At 42.8% G+C, this 24,823-nt stretch overlaps 1 protein-coding gene across 1 annotated transcript; it reads left to right on the forward strand.

The window, feature by feature from the left end:
* The first annotated feature begins 849 nt into the window (after positions 1-849).
* On the forward strand, positions 850-24,480 carry LOC139377075 (uncharacterized). Its single transcript, XM_071120118.1, has 7 exons — positions 850-1,102; positions 9,195-9,333; positions 20,552-20,607; positions 21,004-21,080; positions 22,139-22,389; positions 23,405-23,699; positions 23,805-24,480. Exons 1-7 carry the CDS (start codon positions 850-852, stop codon positions 24,069-24,071), a joined length of 1,338 nt encoding a protein of 445 aa, XP_070976219.1. The 3' UTR covers positions 24,072-24,480.
* Positions 24,481-24,823: the final 343 nt, after the last annotated feature.

Genomic DNA, 24,823 nt, shown 5'->3' on the forward strand with positions numbered 1-24,823 from the left:
TAGGCAGCCATATTCTGTGGGTATTTTGTGGGTGATTGTCTATGTCTATGTTATGTTGCACGTTAGCACATTGTTTATATAGCGGTCACGTTCGTCTTATTCGTTTTGTTGTTTTTGTTTACGTGTTCTTCGTGTTCTTCATTAAATAAAGAATAATGTATTCTAACCACGCTGCACTTTGGTCTACTCCATACGACGATCGTGACACTAATATAAATACTCTAAGCTCCCAAGTGGACTCTGCGATACTGCAGAATACCACCCTTATGTACCATTTGGAGGAACTCCAGAACAGTCACGCACTATTGTGGGACTACCCATCCAAGCAACCTAGCTTGCAACCGGAACTCAAGGAACAAAGGAATGTAGACGACAGGAGGTTTTAGACTTCACCTCTCTTAGGGGTCCCTTAGTCTTTCCCTTTTTGACATTCGGCCCATAGTAACATGGCGCCTCCTCGCCAACAAAACCAAAGCTTGGGTTTTCCTCTTGGCCTTTCGGCCCAAAATTCCCCACAGGAGGGAGCAGACACTCCCCGTTCACTGGCGCGGAAAAGCCTTGACAAAATCATTTAAAACTTCCGCACCTTTGACCCCGTTCTATATAAGCCAAACGACACTGAGACATTCTTAGCAGACATAGAGGATGCCTTGGATGGCTACCCCAGCACTATGAATACTGACAGGCTTTACCTGTTGAATCGAACGTCCTACAGACACGTGACAAGGTTCATCCATCTACAACAGCAACACATGCAAATGACTATGCTAAACTTGCCAATGGAATTCAGTGGTTCTGCGACTCGCAAACACGACAGCTCGCTGGCTAACAATGTCAAATAACTTGGGAATGAACACCCACAAGCCTTCGAAAGTGAGCCAGGCTAAGACCCCGGACATCTTGGTTTTCAAGCTTAGGAGGGAGCAATCACTCCAGTTGGAGTGTGCGGCATCAGGGAAAGGAGCAGGAAAAGATGACGTACACGTAACCACCACACCGATAACCACCACAGTCACGGTAGCTATAAAGAACGTCCCCAACAAAACAGGTCCTGCAGAGATCGATCTGGCCGCTACATTCCTGGATCTAACCCTCACAAAGGGTCAGGGCACAAGGGTAACAAGCAAGGGTTCAATGACGATAAAAACGTCAAACGAAACTCTCTAGACGTTTGGCGTCATCAACTGACATACCCCCGGTGAACTTGGTCATGAGTCTGCTTTTTGTGGCAAATGACAGGGTGACAAGTTCAACTCAGAAATGAACCAAACATGAGGTTCTCCTGTGTGGCTTGGGTGAATCACCAACAGACACTTACCGCCCTCCACTGATAGACGGCTTGTGCCTAAACGGCACTATGGTTGAGGATGCCATACTGGCAACCTGGTCCGAAAAATCTGCAATCAGTTTGGAAATGTTCAATAACATTTAGAAAGCGGCTAACTGCCACCCCCTTGTTCCAAAGAAATTCAGATTCCCACTGGGAATGACTCCCCAGATGACACTGACTGCTGTAGGGGTGTCTGCGCTATCACTTCGCATTGGAACCAAGGAATCATCTCACTACCTACTACTTGTCACAAACCATCCGAGCAGACTATTCCTGAAGCTTGCAAAGTGCTAACTTAGTCCGCCGTAGTGATACCGGCAAGAACCAGAAAGGTTTCTGTAAGACTGAACCTGGCGCCCGGCTACCAGATGGAAGGCACCACTGCGTTCTTCCAACCATCTCCGCGACTATTCGACTTGGGGCTAACTATCAATGGTAACCCACTGTTGGAGCTAAACGCTAGATCCACTTACCTCTTGGTGCAGAATCTGACTCAATCAGATATTTAAATTCCTCGGCACACTCAGCTAGGAAAATTGATTGATTAATCCTTCCTTGATTTTGAACTTGTTGTTCCCATGATTGGGCCTCTTCCTTCCTCTCTAGACCTATTTGGTGAGGGAGGGACGCTTTTTAGTTGTCCGTCAAAGGTAGACGCACTTGTCAATTACACTGAACGACATCAGTTGCAGGAATTGTTTAACAAACACAGAGTGATCTGGTCGACAGACTCGCTGGATTGCAGTGTTACGGATATTCATGTGGTGGGTATTCCTACGCCACCAGGAGTGTCAGTGTCTGATTTCAAAAATGCTTTACAGCGAAAGCTCCACAAACTATTATGTTAGATCACCACCAAGCCACAGAATAAACACAGCCATTTTTCCAGCCAGAGAGAGGAGTCACAAAAAGCACAAATAGAGATATAATTAATCACTAACCTTTGTTGATCTTCATCAGATGACACTCATAGGACTTCATGTTACACAATACATTTATGTTTTGTTCGGTAAAGTGCATATTTTATAAAAAAATCTAAATTTACATTGCCGCGTTATGTTCAGTTGTTCTAAAACATGCAATGATTTAGCTTAGAGCCCCATAAAATTACAGAAATACTCATAATAAACATTGATAAAGATACAACTATTATACATGGAATTAGAGATATACTTCTCCTTAATGCAACCGCTGTGTCAGATTTTTTTTAAACTTTACGGAAAAAGCAAACCATGCAATAATTTGAGAACAGCGTTCAGACAACAAAGAAGCCAAAGCGATATCCGCCATATTAGGTAGTCAACAGTAGTCAAAAATAGCATTAGAAATATTCACTTACCTTTGATGATCTTCATCAAAATGCACTCCCAGGAATCCCAGGTCCACAATAAATGCTTGATTTGTTAGATAATGTCCATCATTTATGTCCAAATAGATCCTTTTGTTAGGGCGTTTGGTAAGCAAATCCAAACGCGTGTGCAGGTCCAGCAGAACGTCAGATGAAAAGTTTAAAAAGTTTTATAACAGTCCGTAGAAACCTGTCAAACTAATTATAGAATCTATCTTTAGGATGTTTTTAACATAAATGTTAAATAATGCTCCAACCAGAGAATTCCTATGTCTGAAGAAAAGCAATGGAACTAGAGCTAACTCTCTCGTGACCGCGCGTCATGAGACCAAGGCACTCTGGCAGAACACTGACTCAAACAGGTCTCATGAGCCCCTCCTTTATAGTAGAATCCTCAAACAAGTTTCTAAAGATGGTTGACATCTAGTGGAAGCCTTAGGAAGTGAAAAATGACCCCATGGACACTGTGTATTCGATAGGCCAAGCAAAACCTACAAGCCTCAGATTTCCCACTTCCTGGTTGGATTTGTCTCAGGTTTTCGCCTGCCATATGAGTTCTGTTATACTCACAGACATCATTCAAACAGTTTTAGAAACTTCAGAGTGTTTTCTATCCAATACTACTAATAATATTTAAATATTAGCATCTGGGACAGAATAGCAGGCAGTTTACTCAGGGCACCTTATTCATCCAAGCTACTCAATACTGCCCCCCTGTCACCAAGAAGTTCAGGTACATCCCCTGTAACCTGTGAAAACTCACTAAAAACCAAATGAAAAGATACCACACAATAAATCAAACATGTTATTAACACCACTAACAAATATTCATAACAATTGGGTTATGTGTGTGAGCGTGCTGGTGTGTGTATGGTAAAACATAGGACAAAAGCAAACAAATGCCCAGGCCTTACTTAACTGGGGCTCCCTTTACGGCCAGATCTGGGTACCTTTATACTTAATAGAACTGCAGAATTTCACTGACAGCTCTCCCTAGGAAACAGCCTCAGGAAACATTTCAAATTGAGCGATAGGGACACCCCATCCTCTCCTAAAGGAGAAAATAACCCTCTGCTTAAATCTTAATCAGTCAAAACAATTCCAAATGTGAAATCTTACTTTCCATTTTACTTTCCAATTAACTTTCCATTTAATTTCTTTCCCACTTTCTTTGTTATTTCCACTAGTCTACATACAGTGCCTTGCGGAAGTATTCAGCCCCCTTGAACTTTGCGACCTTTTGCCACATTTTTTGCTTTTACGCCAAACATAACGTTTTGCATTGTTGCCAAAAAGTTCAATTTTGGTTTCATCTGACCAGAGCACCTTCTTCCACATGTTTGGTGTGTCTCCCAGGTGGCTTGTGGCAAACGTTAAACAACACTTTTTATGGATATCTTTAAGAAATGGCTTTCTTCTTGCCACTCTTCCATAAAGGCCAGATTTGTGCAATATACGACTGATTGTTGTCCTATGGACAGAGTCTCCCACCTCAGCTGTAGATCTCTGCAGTTCATCCAGAGTGATCATGGGCCTCTTGGCTGCATCTCTGATCAGTCTTCTCCTTGTATGAGCTGAAAGTTTAGAGGGACGGCCAGGTCTTGGTAGATTTGCAGATTCCTTCCATTTCAATATTATCGCTTGCACAGTGCTCCTTGGGATGTTTAAAGCTTGGGAAATCTTTTTGTATCCAAATCCGGCTTTAAACTTCTTCATTTGCATGATGCTCTCTGCGCTTTTGACGGACCTCTGAGACTATCACAGTGCAGGTTGCACAGGTGCTCCTTTAGGGGATCATTCAGAGATTCACTGAAAGCTTGGGAAATCTTTTTGTATCCAAATCCGGCTTTAAACTTCTTCACAACAGTATCTCGGACCTGCCTGGTGTGTTCCTTGTTCTTCATGATGCTCTCTGTGCTTTTGACGGACCTCTGAGACTATCACAGTGCAGGTGCATTTATACGGAGACTTGATTACACACAGGTGGATTGTATTTATCATCATTAGTCATTTAGGTCAACATTGGATCATTCAGAGATCCTCACTGAACTTCTGGAGAGAGTTTGCTGCACTGAAAGTAAAGGGGCTGAATAATTTTGCACGCCCAATTTTTCAGTTTTTGATTTGTTAAAAAAGTTTGAAATATCCAATAAATGTCGTTCCACTTCATGATTGTGTCCCACTTGTTGTTGATTCTTCACAAAAAAATACAGTTTTATATCTTTATGTTTGAAGCCTGAAATGTGGCAAAAGGTCGCAAAGTTCAAGGGGGCCGAATACTTTCGCAAGGCACTGTATCTGTTATAATCCTATTCAGACAACTTCTATGTTGTTTGTGACGGGGTTGAAGATAAATGGTCTCCATATCAGACCAAAATGGACAATAATAAAGCGCTTTAATGCCTGAGGTGGAAAATATGTTTTCTTTAAGGTTTAATATGTAGTTAATGTTGTGGGGAATTCAGAAAATGCATTTATTCTAGTAAAAAAAAAATATATATATATATATAGATTACCGCAGCCTAAGAATGACCCATATATCATACTAAACAGGTCAAATATGCGATCAAAACATAGGATACTATACATCCTAGAAATCATATTATATTGTACAACTGCTATTACATTGGTAGGTCAATGTAATAAAACCTAACTTAAAGTAACATATTATACTATACTGAACAAAAATATAAACACAATGTGTAAAGGGTTGGTCAGAAATGTTCCATATGCACAAAAAACATGTTTCTTTCATTACATTTTGTGAACAAATTTGTTTACATCCGTGTTTTTGAGCATTTCTCCCTTGCCAAGATAATCCATCCACCTGACAGGTGTGGCATATCAAGAAGATGACTAAACAGCATGATCGCTACACAGGTGCACCTTGTGCTGGGACCAATAAAAGGCCACTCTAAAATGTGCCATTTTGTCACGCAACACAATGCCACAGATGTCTCAGGTTTTGAGGGAGTGCAATTGGCATGCTGACTGCAGAAATAACAGAAATGTTGTCGGAGAATTGAATGTTCATTTCTCTACCATAAGCCACCTCAAACTTAGTTTCAGAGAAAAATCGCAGACCACGTGTAACCGCGCCAGTCCAGGACCTCAACATCCAGTTTCTTCACCTGCAGGATCATCTGATGAGGGGGTGGACCTGGCTTCCAAGTGGGTGGGCCTATGCCCTCCCAGGCCCACCCATGGCTGTGCCCCTGCCCAGTCATGTGTAATCCATAGATTCGGGCCTAATGAATTTAATTAAATTGACTGAATTTCTTCTATGAACTGTGTCTCAGTCAAATCTTTGAAAATGTTGCATGTTGCATTTATATTTTTGTGGCACATTTTTTTGTAGAATATAATATGATTTGCTCTGAGACCAGGTTAGCCAAGTGGGTTAGCTGTTCAGCTGTTTGTATCATACACATATTCAGCCTCAGTGGACAATTCTGCCCTGGGTCTCCTGTGCTCACAACAACACATAGATCAAGTGAACGAATGCAACTATTGTGGCAGCACACTCACTGTGGATCTAGGTCATGCATTCATGGCTTTGTTTTTCTCCCGGTAAAATAATGTCAACATTAATCCAACCTTGATATTCCCATGTGATTTTTTAATGTTTGTTTGTGTGTGTGTTTGTGTGCGTGTGTGTGTGTGTGTGTGTGTGTGTGTGTGTGTGTGTGTGTGTGTGTGTGTGTGTGTGTGTGTGTGTGTGTGTGTGTGTGTGTGTGTGCGGTGTGCGTGTGTAGCTTGTGTGTGTGTTTATGTGCGTTTTATGTACATTATTGGGCTAGAATAGGTATAATGAGCTGTGAAAAATAATCAGCCACTGTCTATTCCTAGGATTTGCCTGAAGGTATGCTTACATGAGAGAGAAAGATAGAGGGAGGACGACAGAGAAGGGAGAAAGGAGGAAGAGGTGGAGGGAGGGGCTGTATAAGTATGACTCAAACTGATCCCTATTCCGCATTGTGACTGGCTTCTGAGGCTGTCTGTCAGTGAGCTCAGCGGCTGACGATGCAGGGAGAGCAGATTATGAAGGGGAGCTCACCAGCAGCAGTCTCCTCTCATTGTCTCAATGGCTGCACACGCATTCCTCTTCTCTGCCTTACTGTCTGCCCTCAGCCAGCCCACCCTGTCCTTAGATCAAGTGCCTGCACTCCTGGAGAGAAGGTAAATACCCTCTGTGTGTGTGTGTGTGTTGGTGTGTGTGTGATGGTGGAGTGGAGGGGGGTGTACGAATCCAGGGATGCTGGTAGGCTGATCTCTTTTGCTCTCCCTCGCTCTCCCTTCCTTTCTCTATATCTCTGTCTCTCTTGCTATCGCTATGTAAATACACAAGGTATCAGATCTGATACAGATGCTGTAAAAGCGTTGATGAATCTGTGGCCAGGGACTCTATGGTTATCTGTAATTTAGCGTTAACAAGACATTTCTTGTTTCACACAGCTGTTGTCTGTACAGGACAGCACTCGCTCTCTTTGTCTGACAGAGAGCAGGTAAATGAGGCCAGGATAGAGGAGAGGAGAGGAGAGGAGAGGAGAGGAGAGGAGATGAGAGGAGAGGAGAGGAGAGGAGAGGAGAGGAGAGGAGAGGAGAGGAGAGGAGAGGAGAGGAGAGGAGAGGAGAGGAGAGGAGAGGAGAGGAGAGGAGGAATAGGTGCTGGTCTGTTGGGTTCTGTTTACAGATGCAGAGAGAGAGAGAGAGAGAGAGAGAGAGAGGGAGAGAGAGAGATGAGAAGGATTTTTCTCAGCAACACAAAGTGAGGCAATGTTGAGGCTTTATACTTGCTCTATGGGAAAGGTACATAATAACATTAGTTGTATTCACTATATAAAAATTACAGTCAATACTGCATTCAGAACGACTTATGGTTGTTATGAGGATTCTAGTGGTTTTCTGTTAATATTCAGATTTCAAAAGCCTGAAACTGCTCTCTCTGCTCTCTGAGCTCACTGACATGTGAATGAGTTTTCCTTTTCTGCTCACTGACATGTCAATGTGTTTTCCTTTTCTGCTCACTGACATGTGAATGAGTTTTCCTTTTCTGCTCACTGACATGTGAATGTGTTTTCCTTTTCTGCTCACTGACATGTGAATGTGTTTTCCTTTTCTGCTCACTGACATGTGAATGTGTTTTCCTTTTCTGCTCACTGACATGTGAATGTGTTTTCCTTTTCTGCTCACTGACATGTCAATGAGTTTTCCTTTTCTGCTCACTGACATGTGAATGTGTTTTCCTTTTCTGCTCACTGACATGTGAATGAGTTTTCCTTTTCTGCTCACTGACATGTCAATGTGTTTTCCTTTTCTGCTCACTGACATGTCAATGAGTTTTCCTTTTCTGCTCACTGACATGTCAATGTGTTTTCCTTTTCTACATGGCTCTTCAGGTGCAACTAAAGGATAGTAGAGAGCGATCATACAAAAGGTAGAATGGTAGCTTTTAGAGTTTCAAGAGGAACAATATTAGCTAGAGATTACCTGGGGATGGGCAAAATCAAATCAACCCTTTATTTAAATGGTATATGGTATACAGAAGCCTTGGATTACAGGCAACATCCGTACTGAGCTAAAGGCTAGTGCTGCCACCTTCAAGGAGTTGGACACTAATCTGGATGCTTATAAGAAATCCCGCTATGCCCTCAGGCGAACCATCAAGCAGGCAAAGCGTCAATACAGGACATTGAATTCTACTACACCGGCTCTGACGCTCGTCGGATGTGGCAGGGCTTGAAAAATATTACGGACAACAGAGGGAAACACAGCGGCGAGCAGCCCAGTGACATGAGCCTACCACACGAGCTAAATGCCTTTTATGCTCACTTCAAGGCTAGCAAAACTGAAGCATGCATGAGAGCACAAGCTGTTCCGGACGACTGTGTGATTACACTCTCCGTAGCCGATGTGAGCAAGACCTTTAAACAGGTCAACATTCACAAAGCCGCGGGCCAGATGGATTACCAGGATGTGTACTCAAAGCATGCGCGGACCAACTAGCATGTGTCTTCACTGACATTTTCAACCTCTCCCTGACTGAATCTGTAATACCTACATGTTTCAAGCAGACCACCATAGTCCCTGTGCCCAAGGAGGCAAAGGTAACCTGCCTAAATGATTACTGTTCCGTAGCACTCACGTTGGTAGCCATGAAGTGCTTTGAAAGGCTGGTCTTGGCTCACATCAACACCATCATGTTGGAAACCCTAGACCCACTCCAATTCACTTACCACCCTAACAGATCCAAAGATGACGCAATCTCTATTGCACTCCACACTGCCCTTTCACACCTGGACAAAAGGAACACCTACGTGAGAATGCTGTTCATTGACTACAGCTCAGCGTTCCATACCATAGTACCCTCAAAGCTCATCACTGAGCGAAGGACCCTGGGACTTAACACCTCCCTCTGCAACTGGATCCTGGACTTCCTGACAGGCCGCCCCCCAGGTGGTAAGGGTAGGTAGCAACACATCTGCCACGCCGATCCTCAACACTGGGGCCCCACAGGAGTGCATGCTGAGTCCCCTCCTGTACTCCCTCTCACCCACGACTGCGTGGCCAAGCACAACTCCAACACCATCATTAAGTTTGCTGACGACACAACAGTGGTATGCCTGATCATCGACAACGATGTGACAGCCTGTGGGTCAGCGGGCAGAGACCTGGCAAAGTTGTGCCCGAACAATGTGAGCTAGACAAAGGAGCTGATCATGGACAATTGGAAAAGGAGGGCCAAACGTTAGCATTAATGGAGCTGAAGTGGAGCGGATCGAGAGTTTCAAGTTCCTTGGTGTCCACATCACCAACAAACTATCATGGTCCAAACACACCAAGATAGTTGTGAAGAGGGCACGAAAACACATTTTTCCTCTCAGGAGACAGAAAAGATTTGGCATGGGTCCACAGATCCTCAAAAAGTTATACAGCTGCACCATCAAGAGCATATCATGATTGTTGCATCAATGCAATACCATGCAATCAATGGTATGGCAGCTGCTCGGCATCTGAAAATAAGGCGCTACAGACGGTAGTGCGTACGGCCCAGTACATTGCTGGGGCTTAGCTTCCTGACATCCAGGACCTCCCATCTCCACAGAGGAACTCTGGAGCTCTGTCAGAGTGACCATCGAGTTCTTGGCCACCTCCCTGACCAAGGCCCTTCTCCCTCGACTGCTCAGTTTGGCCAGGCAGCCAGCTCTAGGAAGAGTCTTGGTGGTTCCAAACTTCTTCAATTTTTTAGAATGATGGAGGCCACTGTGTTCTTGGGGACCATCAACGCTTCATAAATGTTTTGGTACCCTTCCCCGGATCTGTGCCTTGACACAATCCCACCTCGGAGCTCTACGGACAGTACCTTCAACCTCGCTGCTTGTTTTTGTCTCTAACATGCACTGTCAAATGTGGGACCTTATATAGACAGGTGTGTGCTTTTCCAAATCATGTTCAATCAATTGAATTTACCACAGGTGGACTGTAATCCAGATGTAGAAACATCTCAAGGAAGATGAATTGAAATAGGATGCACCTGAGCTCAATTTCGAGATTTCATAGCAAAGGGTCTGAATACTTACAGTACCAGTCAAAGGTTGACGCACCTACTTATTCAAGGGTTTTTCTTTATTTTTACTATTTACGAAAATGGTAGAATAATAGAGAAGACATCAAAACTATGAAATAACCCATATTGAATCATGTACTAACTAAAAAGTGTTAAACACCTCAAAATATATTTTGTATTTTAGATTCTTCAAAGTAGCCACCTTTTGTCTTGATGACAGCTTTCCACAATATTGGCATTCTCTCAACCAGCTTCACCTGGAATGCTTTTACAGTTGTCTTGAAAGAGTTCCCACATATGCTGAGCACTTGTTGGCTGTTTTTCCTTCACTCTGCGGTCTAACTCCTCCCAAACCATCTCAATTTGGTTGAGGTCGGGTGATTGTGGAGGCCAGATAATCTGATGCAGCACTCCATCACTTTCCTTCTTGTTCAAATAGCCCTTACACAGCCTGGAGGTGTGTTGGGTCATTTTCCTGTTGAAAAACAAATGATAATCCCACTAAGCGCAAACCAGATGGAATGGCGTGTTGTGTTTTGAAAAAGCTAAGTAGCCAATAGCCAGCAGCATAATTTGTCTGATTCTCTGTAATAATGGTATGGTAATAGTAATGCAATTTATTTTGTAAAGTGGTTTCTTGCTTCAAGTAAAACTTTCAGTCACCTCCTTTTCCGAAGGACAAGTGGATAAACAGGTTCATGTCAACCCGCATGTTTTTTTCAGAAGTCTCATGGAATGTAGGCCTACATTGAACACCACACATTGTCTTCTACTGTAAGCTGAATCCATGTTAAAATGTTATGAGACACATTTTCTCCATTGTTTTTGATGGTAGGCGACTCTGGTAGCCCTACATTATGATCAACTAGCCACAGAAGCCTACTTGACCACTGTCTGAAACTGTAACTTAAAGTGGATACATCCACAGTGTTCACAGTAAACACGCACTGGAAGTTGCACATTTTCACAACATTCAAGTTTGCACTCAGCAGACCTAAAATTTGCTCAGTGACAAAACATTTTTGAGGGAACATTGCTGATGGATGGGTTAATGAAATTGTGAGTATTTACGTTTTCTGTTGGAATCACTTTAATAGATAACTTTGACACCTTCTGGAAAACAGAAGATATTCTAAAAGAATGACAGAGTCGATCCAAATCATCTTGACTCCTGGACTCTGTCCACGCAATTTCAAGGCTGCGTTGAGACAATGACGTATCTATGACCCAAGCCCAGCTCAGCTAATCCCTAACATTGTGACAATGAGTCATCATTATGCTGCATCAAATGTACATTATCCAAAGGGGGTTGGCAGACACAATGTAAGTAACTTAATTTATGTCCCTCTAACTGCCCTGAATGCCTCTGTTGATCCTACAGTTATTGTATGCAGTAAACATGTGCCTATGAACCAGAGTTACACTGTTACCGGATCACTGAGGCAGTGTGCCCTAGTAACAAGACCACTTTATGCAGCTCACCCTGCACTATCAGCTCCAATATGAATAACATGAGCAAGTCTACTTCTGATAAGCTTCCCAGTAAATTATTCAAATCAATCAAGAATCACAGAGATGTGCAAAATATAGCCCATATTAACATATGTAGCCTAAGAAACAAGGTTCATAAAGTCAATAACTTGCTTGTAACGGATGACATTCATATTCTGACTATCTGTGAAACTCTCTTAGATAATACCTTTGATGATGCAGTGGTAGAAATACATGGTTATAACATCTGCCAAAATACAGAAGTGCCAACGGGTGAGGTGTTGCGGTCTATATTCAGAACCACAATCCTGTAAAGATTAGAGAGGATCTCATGTTAAATGCTGTTGAAGTAATATGGCTACAGGTTCATCTGCCTCACCTAAAGCCCATTCTGGTGGGAAGCTGCTATAGACCACCAAGTGCTAACAGTCACTTTCTGGATAACATGTGTGAAATGCTTGATAGTGTATGTGATATCAACAGAGAAGTATATTTTCTGGGTGATATAAATATTGACTGGCATTCATCAAGCTGGCCACTCAAGAAGTAACTTCAAACTGTAACCAGGTTGCAGTCAACCAACCAACCAACCAGGGTAGTTACAAACAGCACAGGAATGAAATCATCAACATGTATTGATCACGTCTTTACTAATGCTGCAGAAATCTGCTCTATAGCAGTATCCAGATATATAGAAATCCAGACAATATATAGATATCCAGACAATATAGTAGCCATATCTAGGAAAACCAAAGTTCCAAAGGCTGGGCCTAATATAGTGTATAAGAGGTCATACAATAAGTTTTGCAGTGATTCTTATGTTGATGATGTAAATAATATTTGCTCGTCTGTGGTGTGTAATGAGGAGAAACCATATGCTGCACTTGACGCATTTATGAAATAGCTTTTTCCTGTTACTAATAATCATGCACCCATTTAAAACAATGACTGTAAAAACTGTTAAATACTAATTGATGAGGAACTGAAAAATGGTATGGTTGAGAGGGATGAGATAAAAGGTATGGCAAATAAATCTGGCAGCCCAACCGATTGGCAAACGTATTGCAAATGGAGAAATCATGTGACTAAACTAAATAAAAATAAACTATACTATGAAACAAAGATGAATGATTGCTTTTAACTAACTCAGCTCCATCATTCATTGAATCTGATGGCTCATTCATCCCAAAACCCACTGATATAATATAACTACTTGAATGACTTTTTCATTGACAAGATTAGCAAATTTAGGCATGACATGCCAGCAAATAAACAATCAAGTATATCTGACCAAATTATGAAAGACAAGCATTGTACTTTTGAATTCCATAAAGTGAGTGTGGAAGAGATGATTTTTCATTGTTGTTGCCTATTAACAATGACAAGCCACCGGGGTCTGACAATCTGGATAATCTGAATTACTGAGGATAATAGTGGACGTTATTGCCACTGCTATTTGTCATATCTTCAATTTAAGCATACTAGAAAGTGTGTGCCCTCACGCCTGGAGGGAAGAATAGTAAAGCCCCCTTTACTGGCTCAAATAGCCGACCAATCAGCCTGTTACAAACCCTTAGTAAACTTCTGGAGTAAAATTGTGTTTGACCAGATACAATGCTATTTTACAGTAAACAAATTGACAACATACTTTCAGCACGCTTATAGGGAAGGACATTCAACAAGCACAGCACTTACACAAATGACTGATGATTGGCTGAGAGAAATTGATGATAAAAAGATAGTGGGGGGCTGTTTTGCTAGACTTCAGTGCAGCTTTTGACATTATCGATAATAGTCAGCTTCTGGAAAAACATATGTGTTTTGGCTTTACACCCCCTGCTATATTGTGGATAAAGAGTTACTTGTCTAGCAGAACACAGAGGGTGTTCTTTATTAAGGATCCGCCCCTTGCCATTTTCAACTAAAATTACATACCCAAATCTAACTGCCAGTCGCTCAGGACCTGAAGCAAGGATATGCATATTCTTGATACCATTTGAAAGGAAACAGTTTGAAGTTTGTGGAAATGTGAAATGAATGTAGTAGAATATAACACATTTGATCTGGTAAAAGATAATACAAAGAAAAAAACATACGTTTGTTTTGTATTTTTTTGTACGATCAACTTTGAAATGGAAGGCCATAATGTATTATTCCAGCCCAGGTGCTATTTAGATTTTGGCCACTAGATGACAGCAGTGTATGTGCAAAGTTTTAGAATGATCTAATGAACCAATGCATTTTTATTCAAAATGCTGTATCAAGACTGCCAAAATATTGGTTTATTAATGACTTTTCAAGTTCATAACAGTGCACTTCCGTCAAACAATAGCATGGTATTCTTTCACTGTAATAGCTACTGTAAATTGGACAGTGCAGTTAGATTAACAAGAATTTAAGCTTTCTGCCAATATCCGATATGTCTATGTCCTGGGATATTTTCTTGCATTAGCCTACGTTAGCTCAACTGCCCCGAGCGGCGGGGGGGGGGGAGGGGTCCTGTAGAGGTTTAAATTCATCACTACTTGTTTTTGTAAGAAGTGTTGACAAGCTGAATGTACTGAGCTGTCTGTTTTAAACTACTAGCACACAGCTGGGACACCCATGTGCACCCCACAAGACATGCCACCAGAGGTCTATTCATAATCCCCAAGTCAAGAACAGGTCAAGAACAGACTATGAGAGGCGCACAGTACTACATAGAGCCCTGACTACATGGATCTCTATTCCACATCAGGTAACTGATGCAAGCAGTAGAATCCGATTTAAAAAACAGGTAAGAATACCTGTTAAAAATACATCTTATAGATCAGCTGGCACTGTGAAGAGAAACACACAAAGGTACGGACACATGAATACGCACACATTATAATATTGTTGTATGGTGGTATTATACGAGTTGTGTTGTAGATATATGATGGTGTAATAATGTTATAGGATGTACTGTTTTATCTTATGTTTTATGTGTAATGTAAGTGCTTTCATGTGTTTGGACCCCAGGAAGAGTAGCTGCTGCCTTGGCACCAACTAACGGGGATCCCTGATCAATACAAATTATTAGTTTCCCGTTTTTTCTTGGGCTAGCTAGCCTACTGGCAGCGGACACATTGCATTTGTAAAATTATACATGGTTCGCAGGTTGTAGAGGCAGACGTGTAGGTTTATACAACCCCCAACTTGTGCAAACCAAATAGTAACATTGAAAAATGATGTGTATCTGCTTTTTTTCCCCACAGGGAGATTAAGTTTATGAATTTCCTGGCTTTAGGACAGTGGAATTATTACATCAACACGCATATCAACCAATCAGCATCCAGGATCCAAACAACCCACTTTATAATATAAATGATCAATTCAAAAGGCACTTGCACATCTAAGCTATCTTTGGTAACAGTTGAATAAGATGAGAAAAAAACAAGAAACCCACACACTGCTCTTGATTGTATCACTGATCTTTAATAAGGTTTACGTATCGGCCTCAAGGCCTTCATAAGAGCTTTTGTGAGTAAAAAAAAAAAATAGCACTCTTATATAGACATAGCTCCACCCACATCCGTTTGAGGGATAACAAGTAAGTGTTACCAAATATAACAATGTAACAATGTGCAATCTGTTGTTTCCTGAATTCCACAATCATCTCTTTTGTTTTGTTGATTTTGAGTGAGAGGTTGTTTTCCTGACACCGCACTATGATGGCTCTCACCTCATCCCTGTAGGCCGTCTCGTTGTTGTTGGTAATCAAGCCTACCACTGTAGTGTTGTCTGCAAACTTGATGATTGAGTTGGAGACGGGCATGGCCACGCAGGCATGGGTGAACAGGGAGTACAGGAGAGGGCTGAGAACGCACCCTTGTGTGGCTGAGATGTTGTTTCCTAACACCCATCAGAAAGTCCAGGACCCAGTTGCACAGGGCGGGGTCGAGACCCAGGGTCTTGAGCTTAATGACCTAGCAGGGTCTTGTAGATGACATGGAGCCAGTGGGTTTGGCGACGAGTATGAAGCGAGGGCCAGCCAACGAGAGCGTACAGGTCGCAATGGTTGGTAGTAACGGATTGCACTGTGATAGAGTGCATCCAATTTGTTGAGTAGGGTATTGGAGGCTATTTTGTAAATGACATCGCCGAAGTCGAGGATTGGTAGGATGGTCAGTTTTACAAGGGTATGTTTGGCAGCATGAGTGAAGGATGCTTTGTTGCGAAATAGGAAGCCAATTCTAGATGTAATTTTGGATTGGAGATGTTTGATGTGGTTCTGGAAGGAGAGTTTACAGTCTAACCAGACACCTAGGTATTTGTAGTTGTCCACGTATTCTAAGTCAGAGCCGTCCAGAGTAGTGATGCTGGACAGGTGGGCAGGCGCAGGCAGAGATCGGTTGAAGAGCATGCATTTAGTTTTACTTATATTTAAGAGCAATTGGAGGCCATGTAAGGAGAGTTGTATTGCATTGAAGCTTGCCTGGAGGGTTGTTAACACAGTGTCCAAAGAAGGGCCAGAAGTATACAGAATGGTGTCGTCTCCAGCAGCAAGATGATTGATACATCATTGATGTATACAGAGAAGAGAGTCGGTCCAAGAATTTAACCCTGTGGCACCCCCATAGAGACTGCCAGAGGTCCAGACAGCAGACCCTCCGATTTGATACACTGAACTTTATCAGAGAAGTAGTTGGTGAACCAGGCGAGGCAATCATTTGAGAAACCAAGGCTGTCGAGTCTGCCGATGAGGATGTGGTGATTGACAGAGTCGAAAGCCTTGGCCAGATCAATTAATACGGCTGCACAGTAATGTTTCTTATCGATGGCGGTTAAGATATCGTTTAGGACCTTGAGCATGGCTGAGGTGCACCCATGACCAGCTCTGAAACCAGATTGCATAGCTTAGAAGGTATGGTGAGATTCGAAATGGTCGGTAATCTGTTTGTTGACTTGGCTTCCGAAGACCTTAGAAAGTCAGGGTAGGATAGATATAGGTCTGTAGCAGTTTGGGTCAAGAGTGTCCCCCCCCCTTGAAGAGGGGGATGACCGCAGCTGCTTTCCAATCTTTGGGAATCTCAGACGACACGAAAGAGAGGTTGAACAGGCTAGTAATAGGGGTGGCAACAGTTTCGGCAGATCATTTTAGAAAGGGTCCAGATTGTCTAGCCCGGCTGATTTGTAGGGGCCAGATTTTGCAGTTCTTTCAGAACATCAGCTGACTGGATTTGGGAGAAGGAGAAATGGGGAAGGCTTGGGCGAGTTGCTGTGGGGGGTGCAGTGCTGTTGACCGGGGTAGGAGTAGCCAGGTGGAAGCATGGCCAGCCGTAGAAAAATGCTTATTGAAATTCTCAATTATAGTGGATTTATCAGTGGTGACAGTGTTTCCTATTTTCAGTGCAGTGGGCAGCTGGGAGGAGGTGTTCTTATTCTCCATGGACTTTACAGTGTCCCAGAACTTTTTTGAGTTAGTGTTGCAGGAAGCAAATTTCTGCTTGAAAAAGCTAGCTTAGGCTTTTCTAACTGCCTGTGTATAATGGTTTTTAGCTTCCCTGAACAGCTGCATATCACGGGGGCTGTTCAATGCTAATGCAGAACGCCATAGGATGTTTTTGTGTTGGTTAAGGGCAGTCAGGTCTGGGGAGAACCAAGGGCTATATCTGTTCCTGGTTCTAAATTTCTTGAATGGGGCATACTTATTTAAGATGGTTAGGAAGGCATTTAAAAAAAAAATAACCAGGAATCCTCTACTAAAAATTTCAGAATTTTTGGTGGTCTTCCTAAGCCAGGATTCAGACACAGCTAGAACATCCGGGTTGGCAGAGTGTGCTAAAGCAGTGAATAAAACAAACTTAGGGAGGAGGCTTCTAATGTTAACATGTTTGAAACCAAGGCTATTACGGTTACAGAAGTCATCAAAAGAGAGCGCCTGGGGAATAGGAGGATGGGGATGAGGGGATATGGGGATGAGGTAGTTGGGTGTGCTATTTACAGATGGCTGTATACAGGTACAGTGATCGGTAAGCTGCTCAGACTGCTGATGCTTAAAATTAGAGAGGGAGATAAGAGATTTCTGCAATTCGTTCCAGGCGGCCAAAGTAAAGGCTGCCAAAGTAAGTGTTGGCTTTGGGGATGACCAGTGCAATATACCTGCTATGGTGACCAGTGAGCTGAATTAACGCTGGGTTTTACCAAGCAAAGACTTATAGATGACCTGGAGCCCGTGGGTTTGGCGACGGATATGTTGTGAGGGCCAGCCAACGAGAGCATACAGGTCGCAGTGGTGGGTAGTATATGGGGTTTTGGTGATAAAACGGATGGCACTGTGATAGACGACATCCAGTTTGCTGAGTAGAGTGTTGGGGGATATTTTGTAAATTACATCCCCAAAGACAATGATCGGTAGGATAGTCAGTTTTACAAGGGTATGTTTGGAGGAGGCTTTGAAGTAGGCTTTGTTGCGAAATATGAAGCCGATTCTAGATTTAATTTTGGATTGGAGATGCTTAATATGAGTCTGGAAGGAGAGTTTATAGTCTAACCAGACACCTAGGTATTTGTAGTTGTCCACATATTCTAGGTCAGAACCGTCCAGAGCAGCAATATGTTGAAAAGCATGCATTTAGTTTTACTAGCATTTAAAAGCAGTTGGAGGCCACGGAAGAAGTGTTGTATGGCGTTGAAGCTCGTTTGGAGGTTTGTTAGCAGTGTCCAAAGAAGGGCCAGATGTATACAGAATGGTGTCGTCTGCGTAGAGGTGGATCAGAGAATCACCAGCAGTAGGAGCAATGTCATTGATACATTCAGAGATGTTTTATTTTATTTGACCTTTATTCATACAGGTTTTTCTCATTGAGATAACATCTCTTTTCCAAGAGAGTCCTGGTAAAATAGCAGCTGGGGGAACAACGTTTCAGACAAAACAACTTACACACACTAACACAACATTAAACAAAACTATAAACACACATACAGTACAACAATTACATATTGCGTTAAAAACACAAACATCTTGACTAAAAACAGCTGGCCTAAAAACAATTACACACTTCTATGACATATACATCGATCAAGTGTTGAAACTCCACCAACGAAACTAGATCAGAGAATCACCAGCAGCAAGAGCGACATCATTGATATGTACAGAGAAAAAAGTAATGTATATGTGTGTGTCTGTCCATTTGTCTTTGTGAGTGTGTGAACATGCGTGTGTACATACGTACAGTATGTGTCCCTGTGTCTGTCTGTGAGGTGAGCCAAGGATGGCTTTGATTATATAAAGGGACTGTTCAGCACCCTGGCCCCATGTGACAGGCACACCATCCCTGTGTTGCTGACCTCGCTGAACTGGCACAGGAACAAACGGCTGGGCTTACACAGCTTTTTTTAATGACTGTTAATTGTCCTTGAATGTAACAACAGCCCAGGAATGATCTATGCCAGGCCAAGGCTACCTTAACCTGGGTAGCAGCACCAGAGATAACCGCCCCAGACCCTTCAACTACCCCTGAACAACAGTTACTGTTCCAGCTCACTAGGACTAGGGCTGGTGACCACTGAACCATGTGTGCCTCTCTGGCAGTCCCTTTCTGGATCCCAATCCTATGGCCTTGAGCCAGGTGGACAAACACAAATTGGCAGGTGACTCTCTGATAACAGCAGGTGAGTACAACACAAAAATGCCCCAGACTGGGGTATTAAATGCCCCAGATGGATACCGACCCCAAGGAAATAATGTGCAGGTTCTGTTCTGTTCTGACTGGAGATGCACAAATGTCTGCATACTTGATCTGGGGAAAAACAGGGAAATGCTTGGGCTCTCTTTGTCCAACTTAGTAAAGCCTCAAATGGAAATTGGAAGCAACAGTGAAATTGACTACTTCTACAGTGCATTCAGAAAGTACACAGACCCCTTCCAATTTTCCACATTTTGGCACTGCTCCGCAATATAAAGTAGGCCTAATTCAAACCACAGATAAAAGCAAACCAAGCAAGTTCACTCACAATGTTGACTTTACACTGAGTGGTCAACTGAGCTATTCCTCTCACAGACATTGTCATTCAATATGACGCAAAACCACACATGGCATAGCTTAAAATAAGGGGAAAACCATTACAGGGAATCTGTATAGAGGTTGTTCTTTATCTAGGCCTATATTTAATGGAATTGGGTGCCTTAGTGTGGTTCACCAGCCCGATCAGTTCTCAGAGTGAAGGTGTTCAGACTCATAATGGAACCCAATTCTCCCACACACACACATACACGCCACTCCTGTAGCATACCTCTCGTGGCTTATCAGACTTAAGAGTGATCAGGTGCTTGTGAGTGTGTGTGAAGGGAGAGAGAGGGTGGAGGTAGTGTAGTGGGTAATATTTTATACATTTCCACCCCTACAGTAGTGGGGTTAGTCATAGTCTCAGTAAGCCCATGATGGTGATTTAGATGGTTAAAGGGTTGAGATTAACCACAACCTGCATGGTCAGCCTGGTCAGCCTACACAGAACGACACAACTATACTGCACAACTATACTGCACACTGCTTGATAAGAAATAAAGTAAGCTTTGTGTGTTTTGCATTGGGGAGATTTACCACTGACCCCATCCATTGCATTGCATCCATTGCCAATGACATCCCCATCCATTGCATGACAGCCTTTTGGCGCAGAAAGCTCACCATACACCATACATCGGTTATGATCAGAAGGTTGAAAGGAGACGAAGAACACATTGGCCACTGTTAGTATAGTATAGCTCAGGTGCTGTTTTGGAACCTGGCAACTCTGAGGAAATGTGCACTGACATGTAGCTGCATCTTTGTACATTTTCCTCTTCTCTCTACAGCACAGAAGAGGACTATGTTACAGAGGTTCCATACCCAGCTGGGAAAATCAGAGCGGGTAAGTAACACACATCATCTCACATTTAACATTTATTTAACCTTTATTTAACTAGGCAAGTCAGTTAAGACCAAATTCTTATTTTCAATGACAGCCTAGGTTAACTGCCAGGGCAGAACAACAGATTTGTACCTTGTCAGCTCGGGGGTTTGAACCTGCAACCTTCCGGTTCCTAGTCCAACTCTCTAACCACTAGGCTACCCTGCCGCCCCAACATGACTATGGGCCTGATGCAATCAAACCTGTTTTAGCCATGTGTATGCTGTATCGTTTTACAAACTACTGCCCACACATAAAGCTTGAAGAATCAATGTAAAATGTCAATTTAGGGAGTATATTTCTAAGCAAATATATTTGAGCTAAATAGTATCTGACTGTTTTATTTGTGTGTGTCAGGTGGTCTTGATGGAATGAGCTTGGAGACTCAGGGTTATGTGCCCACTAAAGAAACCCCACTCAGAAGATTACTGAAGGTAGATCCCTCTCTCCCTCTCCTTCTTTTTGCTCACTTTCTATATAGCTCTCTCTCTCTCGGATCCTGTGCATCTTAGTATCATATCGCCCCCAAGAGGACACTGTTCAGATACTCCAAACCAGCCTCTCGCTCGCAGGGCCCTCCGTTTTCACGTGTTGCTGACAAAACTCAGGGGGTGGCTTCCAGAGAGTGGCGAGGGGATCAATAAACCCATCAACTTCCAGACGCACTCGTGACTTGAATGATAGGTAGATTTATTTGAAAATGTAAAACAATACAACCACACATGTGGATAATAAATTCATCAGTATTTCATCTGTTACATGCATCAACTCTTGAAATCAGACATAAAATAATACATGTGGCATATATTAATGCACCCCTCTCCATTCTTTTATATCAACATGCGCAAACACCAAACATATCAGGTGGTTTGCAGCCTTGCTGGCTTGGCCGAAGTGGTTATCAGAGAGTCTAATTAGTGACTAAACTTTAGATCCTTTTAACTTCCTCAGCTTTGGGACATTTGTGTATACGGCGGAGGTACACTTCCCCACCTGGGGTATCGTGTGAGACCAGCTACCTGGACAGCTGATGAAACCGAGGAATATTTCTGTCTGTAATAAAGCCCTTTTGTGGGTCGAAAAACGTTTTCTGATTGGCTGGGCCTGGCTCACCAGTGTGTGGGCCTATGCCCTCCCAGGCCCACTCATAGCTGCCCAGTCATATGAAATCCATCGATTAGGGCCTAATGAATTTATTCCAATTGACTGATGAACTGTAACTCAATAAAATAATTGAAATTGTTGCAGGTTGCGTTTAGATTTTTGTTCAGTATCAGCTATTAAATCGACCATAATAAGTTATATTCTTTTAACAATTACTACCTGGATAACAGGATACACAGACAGCCCAATTCTGATATTTTGCCGAATTAAAGACCAATTAGTGAAAAAAATATCAGAATTAGGCTTCTTCTGTAGGCACAGCCAGTGTGTGACATTGCCAATCAATTATATAATTGATCAATATCCCTTCCATCCTTCCTCTCTGCAGCTGCATGGCTGGCACCTCCTCAACCAGCATGGCCATGGCAAGGGCAAGAGAAAGCTGCTCCAGTCCCCCATCCACGGGCCCTACTCTCCCCTGAGCGTGGCCTACAATGGCAAGACCTGCATCCTTTTCAAGGCCAAGCGCCTGGCCATCCGCTACCAGAACCACACATTCGTAGACCTGACGGAGAGGACCTTTGGACCCAACGCCCCTGTGGACACCAAGGGTTCCATCTGCACCAAGGAGAAGGCTACGTAAGTACTGTAAATCATGTACTTGAGTTGTGTACGATGTGCAACTGACACGTCAATTTTGCTTATGTATTCCTTGTTTTGTAGGCTAATGAGCCTCAAATTTGCATTGACAAAGTCATGATAATATGGCCATTTAAGATACTGTATATTCAATTATATACGTGTTTCTGGGTGAAATAACATACAATATGCGTTTTTTCAATGTATTTGACAGCCAAGAAGAGCAAAAAAAGTCAAAAAGTGACATCTGTTTGAATAGAACTACACACATGAACTACACCTATTTTGACAGCTTACCGGTCTACAAACTAATTATTTAATCCATTTAAAAAAGTACTGGCTGGCAACTTTCAGTTGAAAACCCCAGAGCATAATCTAACATAATTCCTTCAAATGGCTTGTAACCAGCAGGTTCTTACCATCCTGCAAGTCCTCAGCTCAAGCAGACACACTGATTTGTAGTCCAAAGGAGATTTTTCTAACTTTCAACAATGTGTCTTAGTTCTTGAGCATTAAATATTTTAATAAAAGGCATTGGGTATACTAAATCAATACACAATTACGAATATAAGTTTATAACTCTAATGACCTTGTTTTCTGGAATTTTACGTAATCTTGAAGTCTAGTCATGTGATTTTGGGCGCATTCCTCTGCCAAGGTGTTGCCAGATCTTACAAAGCCTGGCTAGGTATTTTATGTATCAGCTTACCACGTCATATGTTATAGCAATCTGGTGCCCGATGGCACAGTCTATGGCATGGCATGCAACCATTGGTTGATGAACATCTGAGCAGGGGAACACGACCTATGGGACATGATACGGAAGTAATCAATGCGTCACTTTCATAGGGTGTTGTATGTAGTTATCAAAGAACTTGAATTATATATATTTTTTTACATTCAATTCATGGAGAATAATATTGTTACAATGAGATGAGCACTGCATATCTCACAAAGGATCTACCCACTAAAGGCAATCAATCAACAAATCAACATACTCTGTGTTTGTACACAGGCTCTCGCTAAAGTTTGGAGATGTGGAGGATCTCAGGGGACTTGTTATCAGGCTGCAGATGTCCAACATTTTCTACGAGTCAGCAGGGCAGAACTGGTTCACCTTAGACAGCGTCCACATCCACTACAATTGGACCCATGAAGCTACGTTCAACGCCAGTGAGGTGTACGCCCCCGCCACCTCCTCCTACCACTGCCAGCATGTCAGCAGTCAGCACAAATATGACACCCTTCTGGTGCCCAGCTCACACACCGACACCTCAGCTAACTGGCACATCACGTTTACTGACTTCCAGGTATGGGGCATGGGCCGTTTCTATTGACTGATTGATGGATTTATTTAGCTATCTAATTGTTTTACTTCAGCTTGCAATATTCCCTCTTTCCTCTCCTCTCCGCAGATCCAGGCGTTCAACGTCATGTCTGATAAGTTTGCGTCTGCCAGTGACTGTGCCAACTTCCTGACCCCAGCCATCCTGATGGGCCTGGTGACCTCTCTGATCCTGCTGTTGGTCCTGGCCTATGCTCTGCACATGGTGGTCCACCTAAAACACATTGACCGCTACGAGGAACAGAAAGCTATGGTGTACTTCCCACGCAGGCTGAGCAAAGCTCTAGAATGCAGAGCCTCACAGCAGTGTGAGTTACCTGACAAGAACTGCCTGTGAGAGATGGAGGAAGAAAGAGTGAGAAGATGAAGAGGGGGATGCTGCCAAATGCAAGAGTGGGAAGATGAAGAGGGGGGATGCTGCCAAATGCAAGAGTGAGAAGATGAAGAGGGGGGGTGCTGCCAAATGCAAGAGTGAGAAGATGAAGAGGGGGGATGCTGCCAAATGCAAGAGTGAGAAGATGAAGAGGGGGGATGCTGCCAAATGCAAGAGTGAGAAAGTATCACCCACACAGTTTTCCACGCTTCCAAATGTTTGTATACTAGTGACAACTATTTTGACCTGTTGGCTTTTGTAATTTCTCCATATGTAAGATCAACACATTTGACATGTTCTTACTTCTAAGCTATCACATTTTTTTGGAGCATTAAAACAGTTTTTTACCATACTTAATTTTTTTTATTGACCTGAACACGTAAAGATTATTGGATGTTAAACCCTCTTGATGGTGGGGTTAGAGGTCAGGAAGAGACCAGGGGCCCAGGATGGTCACAGTGTCCCCAGGCTTTCACTTGAGCACCTGAATCAACAGTTAACGACTGCAGCTAACCCTGCCATTGTCCAAGCCTGCTAAGCGGCCTTCACTATTTGGCATAACTAGACTTTGGTGTGTTGAGTCCCCACTCTCCATCGCTAGCCTTGACACATTGCCAAATTCACTAGCTCATCTTCAATACCAGCACGAGGAATCTTTTTAAGTTGAATTAGATGGTTTAGCACATTATTTCTAAAGTGGTGTGAGTGAGGATCCA

Source organism: Oncorhynchus clarkii, chromosome 20 (genome assembly GCF_045791955.1).
Source record: "Oncorhynchus clarkii lewisi isolate Uvic-CL-2024 chromosome 20, UVic_Ocla_1.0, whole genome shotgun sequence".
NCBI classification, from domain to species: domain Eukaryota; kingdom Metazoa; phylum Chordata; class Actinopteri; order Salmoniformes; family Salmonidae; genus Oncorhynchus; species Oncorhynchus clarkii.

Coding starts and splice junctions, on each gene's coding strand:
- LOC139377075 (XM_071120118.1), top strand. CDS start 850: ATGAACACCCACAAGCCTTCGAAAGTGAGCCAGGCTAAGACCCCGGAC. Junction 22,390..23,404: donor TGCACCAAGGAGAAGGCTAC/GTAAGTACTGTA, acceptor GTTTGTACACAG/GCTCTCGCTAAAGTTTGGAG. Junction 23,700..23,804: donor TCACGTTTACTGACTTCCAG/GTATGGGGCATG, acceptor TCCTCTCCGCAG/ATCCAGGCGTTCAACGTCAT.